The sequence below is a fragment of the Passer montanus genome, unplaced genomic scaffold (genome assembly GCF_014805655.1).
Source record: "Passer montanus isolate IOZ18808 unplaced genomic scaffold, ASM1480565v1 scaffold39, whole genome shotgun sequence".
Classification (NCBI taxonomy): Eukaryota; Metazoa; Chordata; class Aves; order Passeriformes; family Passeridae; genus Passer; species Passer montanus.
The window spans coordinates 2,109,903-2,129,804 of NW_024368707.1; the positions used below are offsets into that span (position 1 = coordinate 2,109,903).

Consider the following 19,902-nt stretch of genomic DNA (forward strand, 5'->3'; position numbering starts at 1 on the left):
GGTAGGTGCGGGGGGCGGCAGCCCCGCTGCCTTTCCGGGCAGCCGCACGGGCGGGCCCCGGACGGGCGGCGGCAGCGCGGCCCCGCCGGCAGCGCCGGGGAGCTCCGCCGTCCCCACCCACCTCCCCGAAAGTTTTTGGGGCGAGGCGGGGCTGGGGACAGGGTGGCCCTCGGCGCGCCCCGCGGGGAGGGTGTGCGCTGCAGGGAGAGGCAGCGGGGAGGGAGGCGGCCGCGGGGTTGCCGGGCAGCCGCCGAGCCCGGGCGTTTTGGTGGCGAGGAGCGGGCGAGCAGCAACTGGTGGAGGCTGCAGCGAGGGCGGGTGTTCGCGTAGAAAAGCCCCCCAGGGGCAGCTCTGCCCTCATACACGTAGCCCGGAGTGTCTGTGCCTTGGCCTCGCCCCGCTGTCCCCTCCGCAGCCTGTCCCCAGCCCGGGCCGCGGCCCCGGGGCAGCGCTGGGCGGAGGTGGCCCAACACCGTCTCGGTTCTGAGCTGGAGTTGAAACCCAGCGTTTCCTTATCCCGGCGGATCCGGCAGTACAGGCGGGGTTACTGGTTAGGGCCCTGGGCTGGTTTTGTACCGTTTGCTGGCTGGGATGGCACAAGTGACATTCTGTGGTTCAGTTTCCCTTCATAAAGTAAAGGTGACTTCCAAAGCGAAGAATACTGATAACAAAGGAGAGTGCTACAGAATTAGAAAACAAGGCTACTTATTATCTTAATTGATATGAGTCAAATTATTTGTCTCTGAAGTGTTTGTATTTATGTACAATTTATAGTGTAACTAACAGTAAGTATAAACATTTGATGTGTCAGTATTATAATAATATATGTCAGTCCTCTGGTAAAAATGCTACACCTGTGTGACCTTTCTCAAGTTCTGAAAGGTCTTACAGGTTCCTGAGAGTGCTGCATAGTAAGCACGGATGTCTTGTTGACATTATTTCAGTTCTATGTATCTGTGCAGTTTCAACATGCAAGTTGGGGGGGCTGCACTGGAAATAAAGTACTTTAATAAAAAAATGTGAAATATAATTAAATATAGTGTAGTCTAGGGGGAACAAAATAAAACCAATGAAAAAGCTGTCAGTGGAAGTGTTTCCATGCCACTCACCTTGGTGAAACTACCATGTCAGGTTTCGTTTAATATACAGCTGTTAAATGGACTAACCATCTTGTTTCACCTTTCTCCACCACTGCTGGATTACATACCTTACTTCTTTGTTCACAGGAAGTTCATGAAGTGGATCATGGTCTTATTAACCAGCTACTTGCTGATTCAGAGGAGACTCCTAATTCATGCACAGAGAAAATGCAGGGTCCTGCTCAGTATGGCTGGAGTGCTGACTGGAGCTTTTGGGTAATGTGATTGAGCTCTCTGTTAACTTGGTTTTAATTTATAAATATAATACATGTCTGCTTTAATTTACATATGTGCCTATATGTACAAGCTTTATATCCACAGTTCTGAAGTTGCTTTGTAGTCATGAATTAGTAAAGTGTTCTCCACCCATGTAGTGAGGCAGGTAATTTTATCATTACTGGCTTGCTGAAGTGTAAGGTGAGACTGAGAGGGGGTGAAGTTGTTTATCTGATGTCTCAGATCAAGTTAGTGACAGATCTCACGGCTTCTGTGACCAGTCCTGTCTCCCAGGTCCTGGCATGAACCCATCCAGTATTTCTGATGCCTTTAGAAAGATGTTTTTGATGCTCTGATGCTTTTTAAGCATAAGGGCTGAATTTTGATTCTTGGTGGTGGTTGGTGGTTCTGAATTGCATTCCTAGTGTTTGTTTTTGTCAAGTAAACACATTTGTTTTCCACAAGAGTAAATAAACTTCCTGTGTTTTCTGTAAAAATTGACTTTGTGAATAAAAAAGGCAGAAAATAAGTAATTCAGTTTTTTCCTTTCTGGGGAAATGCCTGACTGAAAGCAGAGGGTGTAATAAATAATAAGTGCTTATTTCAGTACTTTTCTTTTGGTAGATTTTTTTAAACGCCTTGAGAGAAGGTGGATGTGTGTGTGTGTGTGTGTGTGTGTAGACTTGGAGTGTATGTTTTGCTGTTAATTTGGTGCATGGATTGCTATTGTTTGATAGGGAAGGAGACCATGTGTGCATGGAGCCACAGGCAGGGTTACAGCTGATGTTGTGGTAGACAGAGTGCCAGAGCTGTGAGGAAGGGAATCTGACTCAGGTTCTGTATCAGGTGTCCTCAGTATATCTGTGTGCTTCAGCTCATAGAACATCATCTCGTCCATTGTGTCCTGCTCCTGATGAGGTCATCAAAGTGTCCATTGTGCTTAGCAGGTGAAAGATTGAGTAACTAGTGAAGGCCAGAAGGCAGAGCCATGGCAGAGCCATAGCAGAAACGGGGGGGATCAGATTTTCCAAGTCCTTGTTTATAAATCTAGCTTGTGTGTTTTCATCACTCCTCTTCACAAGCAGATGTCCTAATGGTCAGGATAATCTGTTTTTGCATCTCAGGCCATAGGATAAATCCCCTTCAAATGCATGTGTACTCTTAAAAATGCTGTGGTAAATCTGGAGCCAATGGAAATGGGACAGGACTAATAAAATCCCAGCAGGTCATAGACTTGTGTTGCTAGAGTGAGTTCTTGGGGTGTTCAGTATTTTGTTTGCTATCCCTACAGGAAGAAGGATGATCTAGCTGTCCTGCTTGTGCCCAGCTGTGTGTCTGTACTTGAGTTGATAGAAAGTCATGCTGTGCAGACATTGCAACTGCCAGCTATGCTCTTGTTAAGTGGCAAACTAGATTGTGTAAACTACTGCTCGATGGTTTGTATACAACCACTAACACAGGTGGTATTCTGTGCGAGGAATAAACCTGTTCTGGTCTTGGTGTCGGGTTGTTGGACCTGCTGTTAACAACTCAGTGTTTCCTTGATAGGCCTGGTGATTGAAGAAATTATTAGAGTATTCTATGTGGAGAATGGAGATGTGTTATTGGCTTTGCACTCCTAGGTTTGAGACGCGTGCTGAAGGCTTGAAGTTTCTTTGAACAGAGTTTTGAGCCTGCACAATGTCGGATATTGTGGATATTGTGTGTCCTCACAGTGCTACTCTCTGCTTCCTATAGTAACATGCACCTTTAAGGAGAGTGGGATCCTTCAGTGCAGTGGCAGCTGCTGTGTGAGGTGTTTTTCACTGTGATTAAATTATTATCTTCTGTCTGATTTATACTCCAAGACCTTAGTATGTGTTTGATGTTGGTGTTTATCTGGTTCTGCAAACATGACCTTGCAGTTAAAACAAAGTAATTGCGCAAATACTTCCCTCTTGTAAGATAATGCTGTGGCTGGAAATGTTGTAGCCTTGCCGTCTGTCACTGATTAGTTTTAAAAGCCTGTACCAGGCTGGTTGTAGGAAGCCACGGTGCGGTGCTTATTTTCTCAGCCTCAAGGCAACTGAATTGCAAAGCAGCAAGAACCAGAAAGTCACAAATTCGAGGTGACATTTAATTAATTCTCTCTAAAATGTTATGTCATTGGCATCTCTCCTTGCTCTTGACAGAAAATGTTTCAATAACTTGCATAGTTGATGATCAGCTGCTGACTATTAAACCAAATTGTTAAGTCTCCCTAAATTCTGAGTCATAGTAAATGTGTAGGTGATAGCATGGAATGCAGCCTGTTGCAGTGTGTGAAGCATGTGTCACTAACATTTGACAAAGGTGATCTTAGTGTCCTGTGGCAGGTGGGGACCTGTTATGCTTGTTCTGGCTCTTGAGTCACTAGAATGGAGGAATTGCTACAACAGCAGGACTAGCTTCTGTAGCACCCAGGGATCAGCTTCCTTGCCAGGGTTATTTGCTTGGAGAAGCTGCATGTTTCCAGCAACTTAGGTTTGCTATAAAAGTTCATTACTTCTGAGAGTGATGTACTCTTGTTTTGCTGATGATAGAAACCAAACGTGGATGTTAGAGCCTGACTGGTTTGACTTCAATTTTTCATGGATTGAGTGGGAGTAGGCAGTTGTGCCATGCCTCTGGAAGTTAGGCCAGGTACCACGAATGTCAGTAGGTGCTGTGATCACGTGTAATTAGCAGTAGGCTAGGGTTGGTAGCCTCTGGGACACTATCAATCTCCTGGCTATGGTGAGTGGGGAGAAGGGAGGGTAGCTGAAAAATTATCAGGGAGGGAAGAAGAGTATCCTACTATGTGGAATTTTTCTTCTCATAAAAAAAAAACCACTTTAGATATCTTTATTGAATAATTTTGAGAAATAATTACTTTTCTCTGTTATTGGAAGCAATTTTTAAACTGATAGTATTACTGACTGCTATTTTTAAGGTTGACAGTGTGTCATGGGGTGTTTTTTGGTTTTTGTCTTTGGGGTTTTTTTCCCCCCACCTGAAGGTGGACAAAGCTGGACTTCTATAAACTCACTGGAAGAAGAAAAAAAGATTGCTTACAAGCTTAATCTTGGGGCTTTCTCTCTCCACTGAAAACTGTAAAGCTTTTATCTCCAGTTGATTAAACAGTCCTAGTTTTGGCAACTGCAAATAGATAATTAAAGTCAAAGATGATTGGAAATTATGTTATATCTGGAGGCCCTATCTCAGGATTCTGAATTCACCTTTTTATCCTTTTTTATGCCCTTCATACTGAAATGTGGTTCAGTTTAATATCCTTGGAAGAAGAAACCTGTGAAAGCCTTAAGTATTTTCCTACCATAGTGAAGAAGGTAAAGGTGAATGAGGAAGCTAATGAAAAGGATCCTTGCATCAAAAGTGAGGGTGTTGTGTCTGGGAACTCTAGTTTGTATTAATGAACAGTCACATGTATGTCTACAGTAAGGAATGCCCATGGAAAAAAAACCCAAAAAAGTAAGTCCTTCCCTTGGAATGAAAAGGTAGGTAGAATGAGTGGAAATCAAATTATCGTCTCAGAAAATTGCTTGTATCTGAGAGGCTTCTTTAAGAATTTGAAAATGTGAGATGTCAAGCAGGTGTTGGAAAGAAGATAATAAAAAAGGCTTAAAAAGGCAATTGATTGGAGTGTAAGTTGGATTCTAGTTTAAAGAGTTGGTCAGTGTGAAGGACTTTGAAATTAGAAGCAAATCATTGATACAGTGAAAATAAGCCTTTTACTTTTCATACTGTAAAACAACTGAGGTTGCACAAGATGGAGAAAGTATTTTTGAGTTTTTACACACATGGATCTGGTTTTTACAAGAAAGAACTAGTCGGGGAGTGTGTGACAATATGCATGGCAAGAATACAGTAAGCATATATGACTCAAACCTGCACAAGGAGGAATGCAGGTATGTGTCACAATTTGGAAGATAACTTATTGAAGTACAGATACAAATTGAGGCACTTTGGGGCCCAAGAATGGTAGGGTTAAATGTAGTATTTCTTGTATCTATAGTTGTTTGAATCCTCCTTCCACCTTTCTCTGAAGACTCGCACCACTCTTGGAATGGCTTACTGGGCTGGTTGAAGTGGTAATTGTTTTGGGGGCTGTTATTTAATGCCTTGTGTCAGTAGCTCTCTCTCATGTTGTATACTTGGTATGTTGTTTCTTTTTATCTGTGCCTCCAAATGTTTGGGATGTGGAGTGATGGCCTGTTCTTCTAAGTTATTCCAAGCCTTCTGATGTTTACATTCTTGTAACAAACCTTCTCAGGCACTTTAGGTAAATAACTAATTGTTTTGCATTCTTTTCTGGTGGAGAAGAAATTTAATGAACTGCTAGTTTGTCCAGTGTCATTGGAGAGGTGGCACTGTCACCCTCCAATCCACTGTCACTTTTGAAAATCTATAAATGTTGGACTCAGAAATTAAATGTCGTTCTATTTACCTTAGCGATTCCAGTATCCATGTCACTTTATTTCGTGTCCTATAGCGAGAGTGGAGGAGATACATCAGTTCTCTTGACATTGGAGGAGGATCTTTTTGCCTCCTTTTTATTTGCTGGTATGAAGCAGTCTGCTAAGGAAGGATGAGAATTGGTTAAATTCATTGCTATAGGTCTACAAAGAGAATAAAAGCCTTTAAGCACATTAATGCTGCATTTTGGTGTTTTATAGGTTGGGCTTTTGTTTATTTGGTTTGTTTTTTTTTAAATGCCCTAGCTTTAGTACAAATAGCTTTTGCTGTAGTTGTAGGACTGACATGTTGTTTGTTTACCTGCCTGGAATCTCCAGAAACAGGTACCTTTTCTCAGCCTTTTGATAGCCCTGATTATACAGCATTATAACCTGGTAGGAAGACAGACTGCAATTCCAACCAACCCTTGAACATGGGTGATTAGGCTAAAGGGGTTTTCTCCCTTCTTTTCATGCTGGGAATGTCTTTAGTGCTGTTGATGCAGCTCCAGACTGAGGACTGAGGTAGATGTGGTTGACATAAAATTTCGACCAGTTCTAAGCAAAGACTGCCAGTGGTGCCCTGTTAAAAAAAAGCTTTTGCCAGCTGCAGCAGTAGGTAGTTCTATATAACGTGAATTATTACTATACACATATAAATTAGTCCAGAACCTGAAGATTAAGTATGCAAGGTCAGAAAGAAAATACTTCAGATTTGTGTGATGTACTTATTTTTTCTAGCCACTGGGAGAAAAAACATTAGAAAGGCAACATGGTTCAGGAAATCTGGAATGGTGATATCCTTTTAATGAAAGGGAAGTCCATAAGTTGCAGAATGAGAACTTTATAAGTCAACTCTAGGAGATGGAAAAAATATTTTTTCAAACTTTATTTTTGGCCTTAGCTGTTCATTTACAGCTGGTATTTCTGCAACCAGGTAGTGGTGTAGCACTGTCTTTTTCAGGTCTGCTATGGGTGAACCACTTGTATATAAGGAGTGGAAAGAAGACTGGTAGATAAAACTGTGCAAGATATGATTGTTTTGTGGTATATTAAGTCATTAGCAGCAGACAGGAGAAGTTTTGGGGCAATTGCTTGGTGAGTGCCACTTTCCATGGAATTTTAAGTGCAGTAGGGCTACTGGCAGGTTTAATGAGATGACCAGAGTAATTTATAGCAAAGCAGTTTATGTAATTGGCCATAGTCACTCCTGCATTATTATCTATGTAATGTTGTGGTTTAATATGCTCCTTCAGTTTTCGCTATAGTTCTGATTGAAAGTATTTATGTCTCCTTGTATGAGTAGCTGAAAACTAAATGGCACCAAGGGGAATTACTACCATGGTGATTGTTTCCTTCATGATGTTGTTTTCTGATCCTTGTTTGGGCACTGTTACTAAACTTAAGTATAGATCAGAGATGCAGTTACAGAGACCGATTTTACTGGCAGGGTAAGGAGGGAAATGTTCAGCTGAAGGGTGCTGTTCATTTGCTTCTGTATTTGGCTACTTTGGCATCTAATAATCTTGGTGGGACTTTGTTGCAGGTAAGGAAGATGAGTTGAGAAGTTATGTCTTGTAGTTTCTTTATGGTATAAAACATTTTTCATCACCTTGAAAACATCTGTGTCTGTTAAATGGATCAGTCTAAAGACAGGCAGTTTGAACTTTTTTTGTATTACTTGGACAGCCTGCAGTGAAAGATCAGGTGAAAAAACAGATGTTCTTAACCAATAGCATTGGCTACTTGTTTCATACACGTGCTATAAAAACAAATGTGAGTCAGATGAAACTGCTGTACAGAAAGGAATGTATTTTGTTATCCAAAAGGAAATAATCTTGATTGAGCTTTTAATTGCCATTGCATCATAATACTTAGTACACTTATGGCTGTTGAAACCTGGACAACATAGTTACAAGACTCAAAATTACGCTGGAGAATAGACAGATTGACTTGAGCGAAAGGGTAACTTTGTGCTGGAGGATGTCAAACTCACTTCAAGTGCACTTAACTTGTATTAAGTAACTTGTGTTAAGGTAGTGCAGAGTTCATCCAAACACACTTGGTTGATTTGTATTAAGTTTGTTTTAGAAGCTGGTGTATCACAGGACTTTGTGCTTATATTTTGATTTACCCTTTTCCTTTTTGTTAAATCTTCATGGGGTAGACAAAATTACTAAAATAGAACAAAAATAATGCTTGAATGCTGCATTTATGAAGTCAAGAAAGTAGATACAGATCCACAATTTTTCTCTAAAATTAGAAGGAGTTTGGAAGATAAGAGCCTTGTGAACTTGGCTTGTGCTAGTGCTGGGAGGCAATAGGAGATGTGGTTTCTGGTCAGAGGCGTTATAGGAATAGTTTTACTACCAGGTTCAAAGATTTTATTGCCAGCTAGGGACGTGTTGATGAGGATGCTGAATAAATCTGAGACTGGGACACCGTGATTCTTAAAAAGCAGTTTAATTTCTAATTCAGAAGTGAGGAAGTTATTTGTCCATGGAGGTGTCCAAAGCTCTTGAACTTTTTACTTAATTTTCATATTTAAAATCTAAGCGTTTATTTCATCCAAACTCAGAGGTGCTTGGTGGCAGTTATACAAATAATTATATTTGAACTGAACTAATCAGCCTCATTGCTAATTGCAAATGTCCACACTCAGGTATTCAATTACCTGCAGATGGCGTTATCTTATAAACAGGAAATGCACGTAAAATAGTCTATACTAATGCTGTTTTTGAGTCACACTGATACCCAGGCTCTGTTAAGGCCTTTCTGAAATCACTGTGAATCCTCTCACTGGCTTTCTGATGGAAATAAATTGCTAGTGAATATTTTTCTGTATAGATATACTTCCCAATATTTTGCTGCTCTTTCAGAACAGTAAGATTCCCTGTGATGTATCCTGTCTTTCCTTTGGGAAAGCAGAAGAGTTACCTTGTTTTTCTGGTGAAACCAGTTCCTGCTATTTACATATGTAGCTGATCCTGACAGCAGAGCTGCAGGTCCTTCAGAGCCACCACCCAGCTAGCTACACAGAGACAGCTACTTACCCTAGCCAGAATCTGGGGCTGCTGTGTATTTACATGACTGTAAATACAGCCTCTTTTTGTTCCATTATCTTCTCCTTTCAGACTTTCAGATTGAAATCATAGTGATTAAAACGCCTTGACGTGCATTTTTCTGTTTCTTCTGTCAGTTTCCTCAGTAGGGCTGTGCTGGGAGAGGGCTCTCTCTTTGTTGCTGACTCCATGTAGTTAGTTGTGGAAAGGGAGAGCCAGTGTAAAGAGAGCAGAATAGGTGCATGGCTGCTGTTCCCCTTTCACAGCAGGCAGAGATCTGCTGGGCATGCAGAACCCTGTACCCTTGCCTCAAAGTGCCTATGAAGAGCTGAGCTCTGGGTAGCTGGTAATGTACACGTTTTGGGGAATTTGGTTGTACATGAAGCCCTGATGTCCTGAGCTCTTACTCTGAACCTCAGCTTGAGAAGGTGTCTCAGTAAGGGCTTGGCTTAAAACAGGGGACAGTGGCTGAGTTTGGTGTGAGAGTAGATTTCTCTCCATGCTGAGCTGCCAGGTGCAGATGTGCTCTTCAGGCTGGTTCATGGATTGTAGCCTTCAACAATGCAGAGAGGCAGGGTGCTAGGCATTTAGTGCTTCTTTCCAAGCTGGTGTTTCCCTGGTGATAGTACTTTTCCTCTGCTATTCCCTTTGGGACTTCTGTGAACTTGAAGAGATTTATGCTACTGCAGTCTGCTTCCCAAAATCAGTTTTGTTGATGGTGGTTTTAGATTGGAGCTGGGCAGTTCTTAAATGTCACCCCTGCATAAGTTTTCTTTGCCCAGTTGCTGCAGCATTTGTGTGCCTGTTCTGCAAGGCTAGAGTGTTTCAGCCTGTTTTTCAAGCTGGCATGCAAGCAGAGGCTGGCAGAATGCTAGCTAGCACTGCTGGAGGGTGGCCAGCACCAGCTCCGAGCAAGTGGGTGAGAGTGGGGGGAGCTGTAGAAGCTTTGGCCAGGGATTTGTATGGCTTGCAACAGGCTGCAGGCAGCTAGAGGAGGTATGTGTAGGGGGTGTGTGTCTTCTGACTTTACATTAGCTTCATGCCTCAGTCAGTTTTATTCTGAAATGGAGCATGTGCTTTGCTCTGCACTGTATGTGGCAAGTTGAGATTTTTATCTCCAAATCAGAGTTGTTATGAAAGTACATTGGCTTCACTGCTAAAATACTTTAAAACACTTGCAGAAAAAAAAAAAGTACTGAATACTGCAAAACCATTGCTTCAGAATAATCAGAGGGTAGTCTCAATTCAAGCTCTTTTTTTCAGGAAAAATATATATATTACTAGTAATGGCAGGAGGCTTTCTTATAATTGATAAGAAGGTTATCAGTTTGTTTCCCAAGCACCTTGTTGGAAACAAGCACCCTCAGCTGAACCCTATTTCAGTGAAATGGGAAAATGAGCTAATTCTGGTGTGACCTTGAAGGAGAAATTTCTGAAAGTTCCTCACATGTTCTAAACTGAAACACTCTGTTACAAAATTCTTCCCAGTCTGTTCTACTGTTTTGGTCTGTTGGGTAGGTGTTTTTGGTTGTTTTGTTTATGAAAAATGTAATCTCTAACTGGTTATGCAACTCAAAGTTCTCTGAAGAAATACATTTATATTTTCAACTCTAAGTCTTTTAATTTTCATCTTGGGAAGGATGCCAGATATTAAAATTCTTCACAAAAATGTTACCTGTGTTATAATTATATAACCTGATGTTAGCAGCATAGTATTTCATAGGATGTTAAATTTTCTTGCCTGTCAAAATCATAATTGTAACAACTTTGGTTGTGGATTTTCCAGGCTGTTTTTCAAGCCATGCTCCACCATGTTTTGATATTTATACTTACATAGATGAAGCTCAAGCAAGAGACCTTAATTCCTGCTCTTGGAAGAACACTGTGACTGGTGAGGTGTGGGAAATGACCAGGCCTTCTGTGAGCAGTATTCCAGCTCAGCCAAGTTCATTTTCTACGTGGGGAAACACTTGTGATCAAGTCTCTCTGGTCAGTAGTTGACCAGAACTGCTTTTCAGGAAAACAGGCTTTCACCATGTGCCAGGTCAATGCTGCCTTGGTGAGACTGATGTCCATCTCACTTGGTGAGAGCTGGGCTACTCCTGTGGGACACAGTGCTTTGATGTGCTGTACTGTCATGGTTAGACTTTGGTATAGTGTTAGGGCTTTTATGAAAGGTATATTTTTAAAATGGTTACTGTGAGATGTGATTTGGAAATAGAATAAAGCAGGTTTTAACTTGGGGATGGAGGTAAAAACACAATACTTTTATAGTCCACAAAATAAGTGGGAATAGTCTTCCTTTCAGAAGCCCCTCATTCAGTCACTTTCATGACACTGGGTGTCAAATGTTTGCTAAGTGGGTGTCCAATATTTCAGCAGCTCTCTATAATAAAATAGTTCTGAGGAGTTTCTTTCTATGTGGATTTTTGGAAGCTCCTGGTGTTAGTGGCAAATCATAATCTGCCTGACACTTTCAGTGGGCCTGCCTGTGTGAGAACTTGTGAGAACTAGTTAATAGTAACACTCATTTTGGGAGAATTAGGGACTCTTGTCTTGAGCCTTGTTTATGGGGTCTCATAGGCTTAAAAAACCACAACTATCACCCCTCACTCCCCTATTCACCCCAACTTTCCCTACCCCCAACCAAACTAACCCCTGGAAGATACAGTAACTGGAGTATTTGCCAGTGACCTGTATTTTAATATCCCTTTCTTTAGATGATACATACTGTGTTTCCAACAGAAGAAAGACATTCTTTCACCACTCTGCTGGGTGCCGCTGAAGGAGAATGCTGTTGTTTTTCTGCTCAGTCACTAAGAAATGTTAGAGTTCCTTTCTCCTTCAGCTTCCACAAAGAAGTGGGGGGGCTGGGCCACAGGAGTGGGGACATAATAGCTTTAGTGCTCAGCTCTGTGCCTGCTGGTGGCTCTGTGCTTACAAGACTCCCCTCTCCACAGGTAAGGGTGAAGGAAAAAAAGCATATAATGAATGTAAGGAAAATAGCTGCAGCTCTCTAAACATTTCCCCCTCCCACTGTGACTAGGAGCTTGTTCACATTTCCTTGAGAGCATGGGAACTTTTGGAAAGCAGGCTCCTAAGGAATACAATGGCTAAGGAAACCCTGGCAAGTTGCTTGGTTCTTTTTTTTTTTTTAATTGGTTGACATGCCTCTCATGACCTATCAATTAAAAACAACTGCATGGATAAGCAGATGTGATCAAATATCTCCTTATTAAAAAAACCCCAAAAAACCCAAAATCTCCCAAACACACACAACACCCCTCCCAAAACCAAAACCAACAAAAGTGAACCAAAGTGCACAGTATAGTGTGTACAGCACAGTAAGTCACCCTAAGTAATGTCATGGTCCTGTGAGCGGTTCTTTCCCCTTGTAAATTAAATGCTTTTGTCCTCAAGAGAGAAAATAACATAAGTCACTGCTAGTAAAGCTTTTGAGTACTCAGTGATTGAAAATTGTTCCTAAACAGGTTTTTTTTTTGTGTGTGGTTTTTGTCAAGAAGGGGTTAGTGAAAATAGATCACTGTAACAGAGTGGATCTGGGCTGTTTATGTGTGACAAGGTAAACTGAAGTCTGACACTTCCAACATACAGCCTAGTATTTGGTGTCAGGAGAAGTGGGAAACTGCCCTGTAACTGCAAAAAGATAACTGGTAGTCATGTGGATGTGAGCTTTCAGTGTGATTCTGTGTCTAAAAGCAATCTATGATTCAGATTTATGTTTGTGGTAACTCCTACAATGCTATATCTAGCTTTCAAGAAGGACACTGAAAATGAGAGGATTCATAAAAGCCAGAAGAATGTCTGAAAAAGAACAAGCTTTTTGCTGATAGGCTTGAGAAGCTTAATCCCTGCCTCAGAAGGAGATATGGAGTAATTTGCTTACAATAAAAAAATAATTCACAAAGTAAAGTTAACCAAATATACTAGCAGAAGAACTATTCATAGGTAGGATGGATTTTTCCATCCAGAATGACTTTTAATTTGAAAAGGTAAAAGATATATATTAATTTTTTCCAAGGAGAAATTTGGTCATTGCAGCTCTACTTTTAAAGCCAGAGAGCCGTGGCTTGTGTATTATAGATTACATTGGACGATTAATGAACTTTTGTGGAGTGAAGAAATGGCTGCAGTGGGATCAACATTTTTGTGACGGAAAGGCTTGTCAGACCTGGCACCTCTTACAGGTGAGAGATCATCTCAGTGTGCCATAGGAACTGTTCCTATGTTAATAAGGGAGTCTGCCTGAATCTGTCTTGGGATATGTGAAGTCTCAAGTTTGTCTGCCTTACACTATTAAATGATGCTTTTGTTCAGGGCTCTTAACTTGGTTCTCATCTTCCCTAGTGAGGCTTTAATCTCATTGAAAGCGGGATCTTAGTATGTTTTGTTTATGTTCTTTTTGGTTTTGTTTTTGGTGTTTTTTTGGTAGGTTTTGGGTTGATATTTTGCCCTACTTTTACTTCCCTATTTTTCCCTAATCAGGTAAGTTTAAAAAACATTTGCAGTATAGAGGAGTCTTGTATAAAATCCAGACTTCTCTCTGACTGGGTATTGTTCTTCTGGAGGCTGTGTTCTTTTTCTTTCTCCTGATGCTAAGAAGGGTTTTTATATGAATTTGAATAGGGAAGAAATTGTTATTCAGTAGAAACAAAACAGCTTTTGTCAGAATACTTACTGTTTGTTTTAATATGCTAATGTAAGGTTAAAATGTACTTTTATCCTAACCTTACTAATACCTCCAAATTTGTTTCTGACCATGTCTAGAAACTTAATAGGAAAGTACAGGTCTTTGGGGAATAGTTGGGCGATTGATCTTTTATTTGGGGTTTAGAGTTAGTGGCTTGGATTTACATGTTGTTAGAGGAGCAAAGCTTTAAGTTCCATGAGCCATATTTTGATGGTTAAGTGAGGCTTCTGAGCATTAAAGAAATGGTAGTTTGGGAGCTTGCTTATAGGCTTGTTTGATTCTGGGACCCCGAGCCTGTGATGATAACTGATACCAACACTGAAGCTCATTGGGAGGCATCTCTTGAAATTAGGTGATATAAGAGTTATTACCTTATGGATAAGTTCAATTTACCTGTGATCTCAGCTGTTGAATTAATAGCTGCGTGTCACAACTGTAGAATGTAAATTGTCAGGTTACCTGGGTTTTGTGGTGTCTCAAAACAAAGGGAAAACACTAACAAAACAAATGCAGAATTATTGCTGTCATTAGTGATTGTTAAAAAATATGCACACCATTCTGCTGAAGTTGATTGCTTATTTGCATGCTTAGTGATAGCTCCAATCAAATTTCCTAATGATTAGGATTTTTTCTGTACTCGTGGGAGAAGTTGTTGCAGTTTGCTAAATGGCTCAAATTGTTTGCAGTGGCTACAGTTGGAAGATGTAAATGTGAAGGGAATCTGTTTTGTTTTTTTTTAACAGGCTTCTATCCTATAAATAACTCAGCTTAGTTCTATTTAAGTTTACATATTTTTTTTTCGGGAACATGACTTTATATAGTTGAACTGTCCATTTCCAAACAAGGTATGAGAATAGTTTGGTTATGTATCTCCAATATCTGGTTCTTACATAACTGTCTTCCTTAAAACTTCCTGGTTGTCACTGAAAATGGTTTTCTGTTTATGCTAGTCTACAGGTTTCTGGTATATTTTGTGGCTTCAGATGAAAAACTCTAATAAGTTATTTGCTGCACTTAATAATTTCCTTGGTGTTCAAATATAGCATAACCATAAACACCTGAGATTATAGTCAGGCCAAGTGTTTACCTGATGATTTATAATTAAACTTAGAAATATGTATGTATTAAAAACAGGTTGTTATTTTCATCTTGTGAGTGCCATGCTACAACCTGTTTGCCTTACCTTTTTTAATATGTGGTGCTAGATTTTGTAACTCAGAGGTGGTAACCTGCTTCAAATGCTGCCACATGTTGGACATTATAGTAGAGATTAGGAGAGACTGTATTCATAGCAATGTCTTGTTTTCTTCACTTTAAGGAAGTTGAAATTGCCAGTAGTGTTAAAATTGCCCCTCTTGTTTCCCAAGTCTGTTGAGGGATTTCTTAATCACCAAGCCACCTACTGAGTAGGTAAAAAGTACATATTTAAGTGAGCTAGTTTTCATGCAATTTATGGAAAAGATAAGGTTCAAAACTTTCAGTGTGCTCACATTTTTCTGCTGATTAGATAAGGATTCCGAGCAGACTCTGCCTAAGTGTCCTAAGAACTCAGTAGAAATCTACCATTAATAAAGTTTTCTTATAGTCCAGTCACTCTTGACAACACTTCTAAATGTCAGCAAGGCATTTAGACAAGCTGTAGCAGGTTTCGTGCTCTAGAAAAATTTCAAATCTAAGTAAAACTCAGTATCCTGAGTCTGGATTCTTGGAGCTGTTGAACTGGCTGATTCATGCACTAATATAAATATGTCTATGACACTGTGATGCTCCTATTTTCTTTGATTCCTTTTGTCTTATAACCACAAAGTTCAGTGTAGCTTTTATCTCTTGTATATATCATGTTTCAGAAACTACATTTCTCCTTAAAAGCATTGCTTCCTAAATAATGATTTCATAAATTGTGACTTCCATTTTCCTCTCATGGAAAACCAATTCTTTTATTCCCTGTATGCTGGCATTGGCAATACAAGCTCAGACTTCAGTCAGCTGAGGTAGGACTGTGTATAAACCATAGGGACTATGGAACTGCAGATGGAAACTGGACAGGTGTGAGTTCATTTTTCATTTTTCCCTCTGTCACTTTCCAGAGTAATTGCAAAAAACTAGATTTCTTCAAAACAGTGCAGATTTTTGGATGATCAATTAAAAGTGTGCATTTCAGGGCTGGGTGTTGCAAACCAAGAAACCATAGCCCACCTACTTCAGCAGATTACATGCTTTCCAATAATGTTTTTTTTTTTTTATCACAGAAATAACTGAAATATAACTGGAGGCATTACGGTTTAGAGGAGACATGTCAAACATGTTCCTTTTTAGCTACATACAAACCTTTCATGTTTACTTTTCTCAAAAGGGGAGGGGTGGATGTATTTTCTGTCTCCATCCCTTTCTGCCATTTTGCATTACAATGCTCAGAATATCAGTGAACAGCAAATATGTACTCAGAGGTCAAAAATATAGACTTTCTTTTATTCATGGTATTAGAAGGTAAATTGACTTATTTTTTAAAAGCTGATCTGTGTCAGCAAAACTTTGCTGTCTCATGTGTTACATGCACTTAAACACTTGACTTTGAGGTTGCACTTGACTTTGAGGTTGTGCTTGAACTTGCATTTCTTGTGGCCTGAGCTCAGTTCTCAAGTATAAGATGCAGACAATTGTAAGATCTAAGTGTAGGGTGGTGTTCAGGTAACTTTTGAACTGCAATAAGCAGGAATGTCCTCAGTGAAAAAGAGCAAAGTGTAGGAATCTTGAGGAGGTGGGAGCACTCTAATTGTTCTAGTTTATTAAAAGGCCGTCAAGCTGAAGATAAATCTGGTTTTGTCCTGGGGTTTTTTGGACAAGCAGAAACATTGTGAAAGGGTAGTGGCCAACTAACATGCTGCAGGAGTGTGTCAAAAGTAAGGTAATACAGTCAAAAGTGGTGCTTTGCCTTCTTTCTTCCTTCTTCCTCCATCCTAAACATAAATAGCAACTAATCTTATGGTGAAGATGGGTTTAATGGTGAATGTCTAGTTTTGGAGTAATACAGGTGCTCAAGTAGAGAATAACATCTATGTGCTTAAGATCTTTAGAAAGGTTAAAAAAAAGTGTGGAAGAGGCATTTGTAGTGTGGAGATTCTCAGTTCTGTCTAAGAAAGAACAGAGAATTTCTCCCAGGTTGAGCCTGGGAATCTTAGAGGAAAGAATTAAAACAATTATTATCTCTCTTTCTGTAACCATTGTTTATAGACATAGTTCTTTGGAGTGTGCTATTCATTATCACCAATAGTGTGAGATGTCTCTACTTTTGAGACCAATCAAGGATCACCTTAGCGAGTCACATTATAAAAGACCCGCTACTTTCATTAAGACTGGAGGAGTCTTTCTTTCTATTCCTGACTCAACAGCATCATTGTAGTATATTTATACGTGGTTCTAGGACACTTAAGTGATTTCGTCCTCTAATAGTTTTAGTCCAGCTGAGTCAGGGCCTTATACAGCATTTAGTTAACACCGCCTCTAAAATAAGTGTCTAATATCTATTAAAGAAAAAAAAAAATGATCGTCTCACAACTGAAAATGAATAGTAGGACTTTTATGTAGAATATTTTCTGGAAAATGTGCTGAAGCTCTTCATTTGAATGGGAGCAGGCACATTTGTTTATAGGAGTAAGGAGTTAAAGTCCATCGAGATAATCCTCTTTGCTGTTAGTTTACTGCCCAGTTTGAATCATAGACAGTGATCTCTTTAAAATAGGGTGAACTGTAGAACATGACAGAAAATCAAGAAGTGATGGTGATGCTGCTATTCATTCTTACTGGAGGAAGCTATTACCTTTGTTTCTACAGGTCTAGTTACAGCAACTGTTGAAAAATCCAGTGCATTGCAGTATTCCAAGTAGACATTGAAGTTCTCTGTTGGGTCCTTTTGTTCTATTGGCCTCCATGAGGCCTTGGTTTTTTTGTCACCTCTGTGTTATGGCCTTGGTGCCTTTTCACTTAGTCTGTGCTAGAATATTTAGTCCCAGAAAGGCTCTCATCCCCTTATGGGTGGAGCAGGTTGCTATCATAGCACTGTAATGCCTTGTGACTGGCATCTGGCCTGATACAGGGAATAGTTTGGTCCATGCCAAATAAATACTCTTACATAAGTAAGCATAAAGTTACAATGATGATCACATTTAGATACCACCTATTCTTTATTGCTCTTCTGAGGTTCATTTGTTCTTCAAGATAAAATTACACATCCAGTATGAAGACAGTTGATGGCTGAAAATAAATCTGTTTGCATAACCTTTTACTGTTCTTTGTTGCAGCTCTCAAGTTCCACTTACAAATACAGGAGTGAGGAATTCAAGAGACAGTTTTCTCATCTGCCAGACTCTGAGAGACTCATAGTAGGTAAGAAATAATCACAGCAAAAGTCCTTCTTCTGTTTGGTGACTTCAGGTTGCAGTCATGTGAAAGTATTTTGTGCTTTTTATGGCAAATTCTGACTACAGGTGATAACTCCCTATTCTTCTGTTTTTGACCTAGCATGAAATACCTTCAAGGAAAGCCAGGTCCGTACTCCTCTATTCTACTGCCTGCTTTGATGAAAAAAAAAAAAAAAAAAAAAAAAAAGATGCTATTTCTGAGACCCTGTTAACTAGGTAGATCATCCTTAGCAAAAACTTTCCCCTTGCTCCCTGGAGCTAATACCCGTGCCCAAGGCACCTTGATTAATGTGACTTCTGGGACAGAGTGACACGTGGGTGGTTGTAATTTAAAAGACTATTTTTCAGATGAATGGAAGAGGAAAGAAGCAGGTGTCAGAGAATATCAAACTATGATGCATAACTTTTCTCAGCACTGAAATATTCCTTTTCCAGCTCTTTTTCACTCCACTGCAGAAAAAGACAAGCATGTAACCCTACCTCCCTTGCATAGTGGTGCACCTTATTCCCTTCTTTATCACGTGGCTGTGCTGTATTTATGTAACAAATACACTGTATATTTTCATGCAGAAGTGGCATTGTGACTGCTTCAAGTTCATCTCTCATTTTATGCAACTTTTAAGGAAGTGAATATTGAAAGACTGTTTAGTGTACGCTTGGAGTATGCAAGCAACAGCTCTGAAGCAGTTAAATCCCCGTGACTTTTTCCAGCCTCAAGAGGCAGTTATCCTCTGAAATGCCTTATGCATTTTTAAAATACTTCAGTAGGGACGTAAAACAGAAGGGAAGGATATTACTTCAAAGCATTGTTTTGATGTTTCTCCTTACACTGGATTGATGGAGAAGGCCATGGAGCAAACTCTGAAGCACGGTTTCAAAGAGACTGTATAGGATTTAGAGAAAGATTTAGTAATGGCTTAATCTCAATCTGTTCCATAAGAAGCAAAGCCACTATTTTCATATAAATTTCTTTTACCCCATAAAAAGCAGTGTTTCCTTGAAAGGACTTTTTGCATCCTCCAAGCAAGGAGCTCTTTCTTTGCTTGATGTAGAGAAACTTGGTACAGGCTTACAGTGCTCCAAGAAGCCATTACTTGCTGCTGTTCATTAAAAGAATTTTTACTGCTTCTGTTTTTAAATCAGCTGTTAAAAATAAGCAACTATTCCACTGTAATGAGCACTGTATATAAATATTATGTAAAATAATATTTTCTTAAAATGAAAGGAATTACCTAAATTGTCTAAATGGGAGCTTAAAGGAGTGCTATTATAATTTGCCTGTTGTTTTCAAGCAACGTATTAAGTTACTGGCTCTGAAAACTTAAAAGGAGAAATGCTAATCTCTTCTGTTTGTTTTGATATTCTCTTTTGTGTAGGTAGGTCAGAGGGATTGTTCATCAGTTGCCCAATGATGACCTTTGTAGGTCTGAATCCCTCTCCTAAAACACAGAAGTCAGATGCAAGCTTCTTAGTAATGCTCTCCTCAAGTCCTTAACTTCAAACTCCTGTTGCCTTCCTTTGTCAGCATTTTGATATCTGACAGTTCTCAAATGTGCATTTAGGTCTTTAGATTTAAGCTTCTGTAGTTCTATTTGTAGTTACATCTCCAAGGGCTTGTATACATGCCTCATTCTTGTTACAAGAAAATTTATTTTTGCTTGATTATTTGAGGAGGAAAATGCTAGAGAATTTGAAAAATCGTAATAAAAGCTTCTGTAAGTGGAGATTTAGCTTAAATGTAGGATGTTGGAGACTCCTAAACTTCTTGATATTTGAACAAAAACTGTATTTATTATGTTCTTGTAGTACACAAAATCAAAATTCTGGCTCAGATAATACCAGATGTAAAGCTATTAGATAACTCTAAGGGTAAAATCACTAATATAT

At 39.7% G+C, this 19,902-nt stretch overlaps 1 protein-coding gene across 4 annotated transcripts in view; it reads left to right on the forward strand.

The window, feature by feature from the left end:
- Positions 1-19,902, forward strand: part of GRAMD1C (GRAM domain containing 1C) — a 52,492-nt gene that overhangs the window by 618 nt on the left and 31,972 nt on the right. Inside the window, exons 1-3 of one of the 4 annotated variants that reach the window (XM_039717902.1) lie at positions 141-639; positions 1,227-1,355; positions 17,896-17,980. In XM_039717902.1, the coding sequence (XP_039573836.1) occupies positions 592-639; positions 1,227-1,355; positions 17,896-17,980 (262 nt within the window). In that variant the 5' untranslated portion in view covers positions 141-591. Of the gene's footprint in view, positions 1-140; positions 640-1,183; positions 1,356-13,004; positions 13,095-17,895; positions 17,981-19,902 lie in introns of those variants that run through there. The other 3 variants (XM_039717903.1, XM_039717906.1, XM_039717904.1) reach the window with 3 other exon arrangements.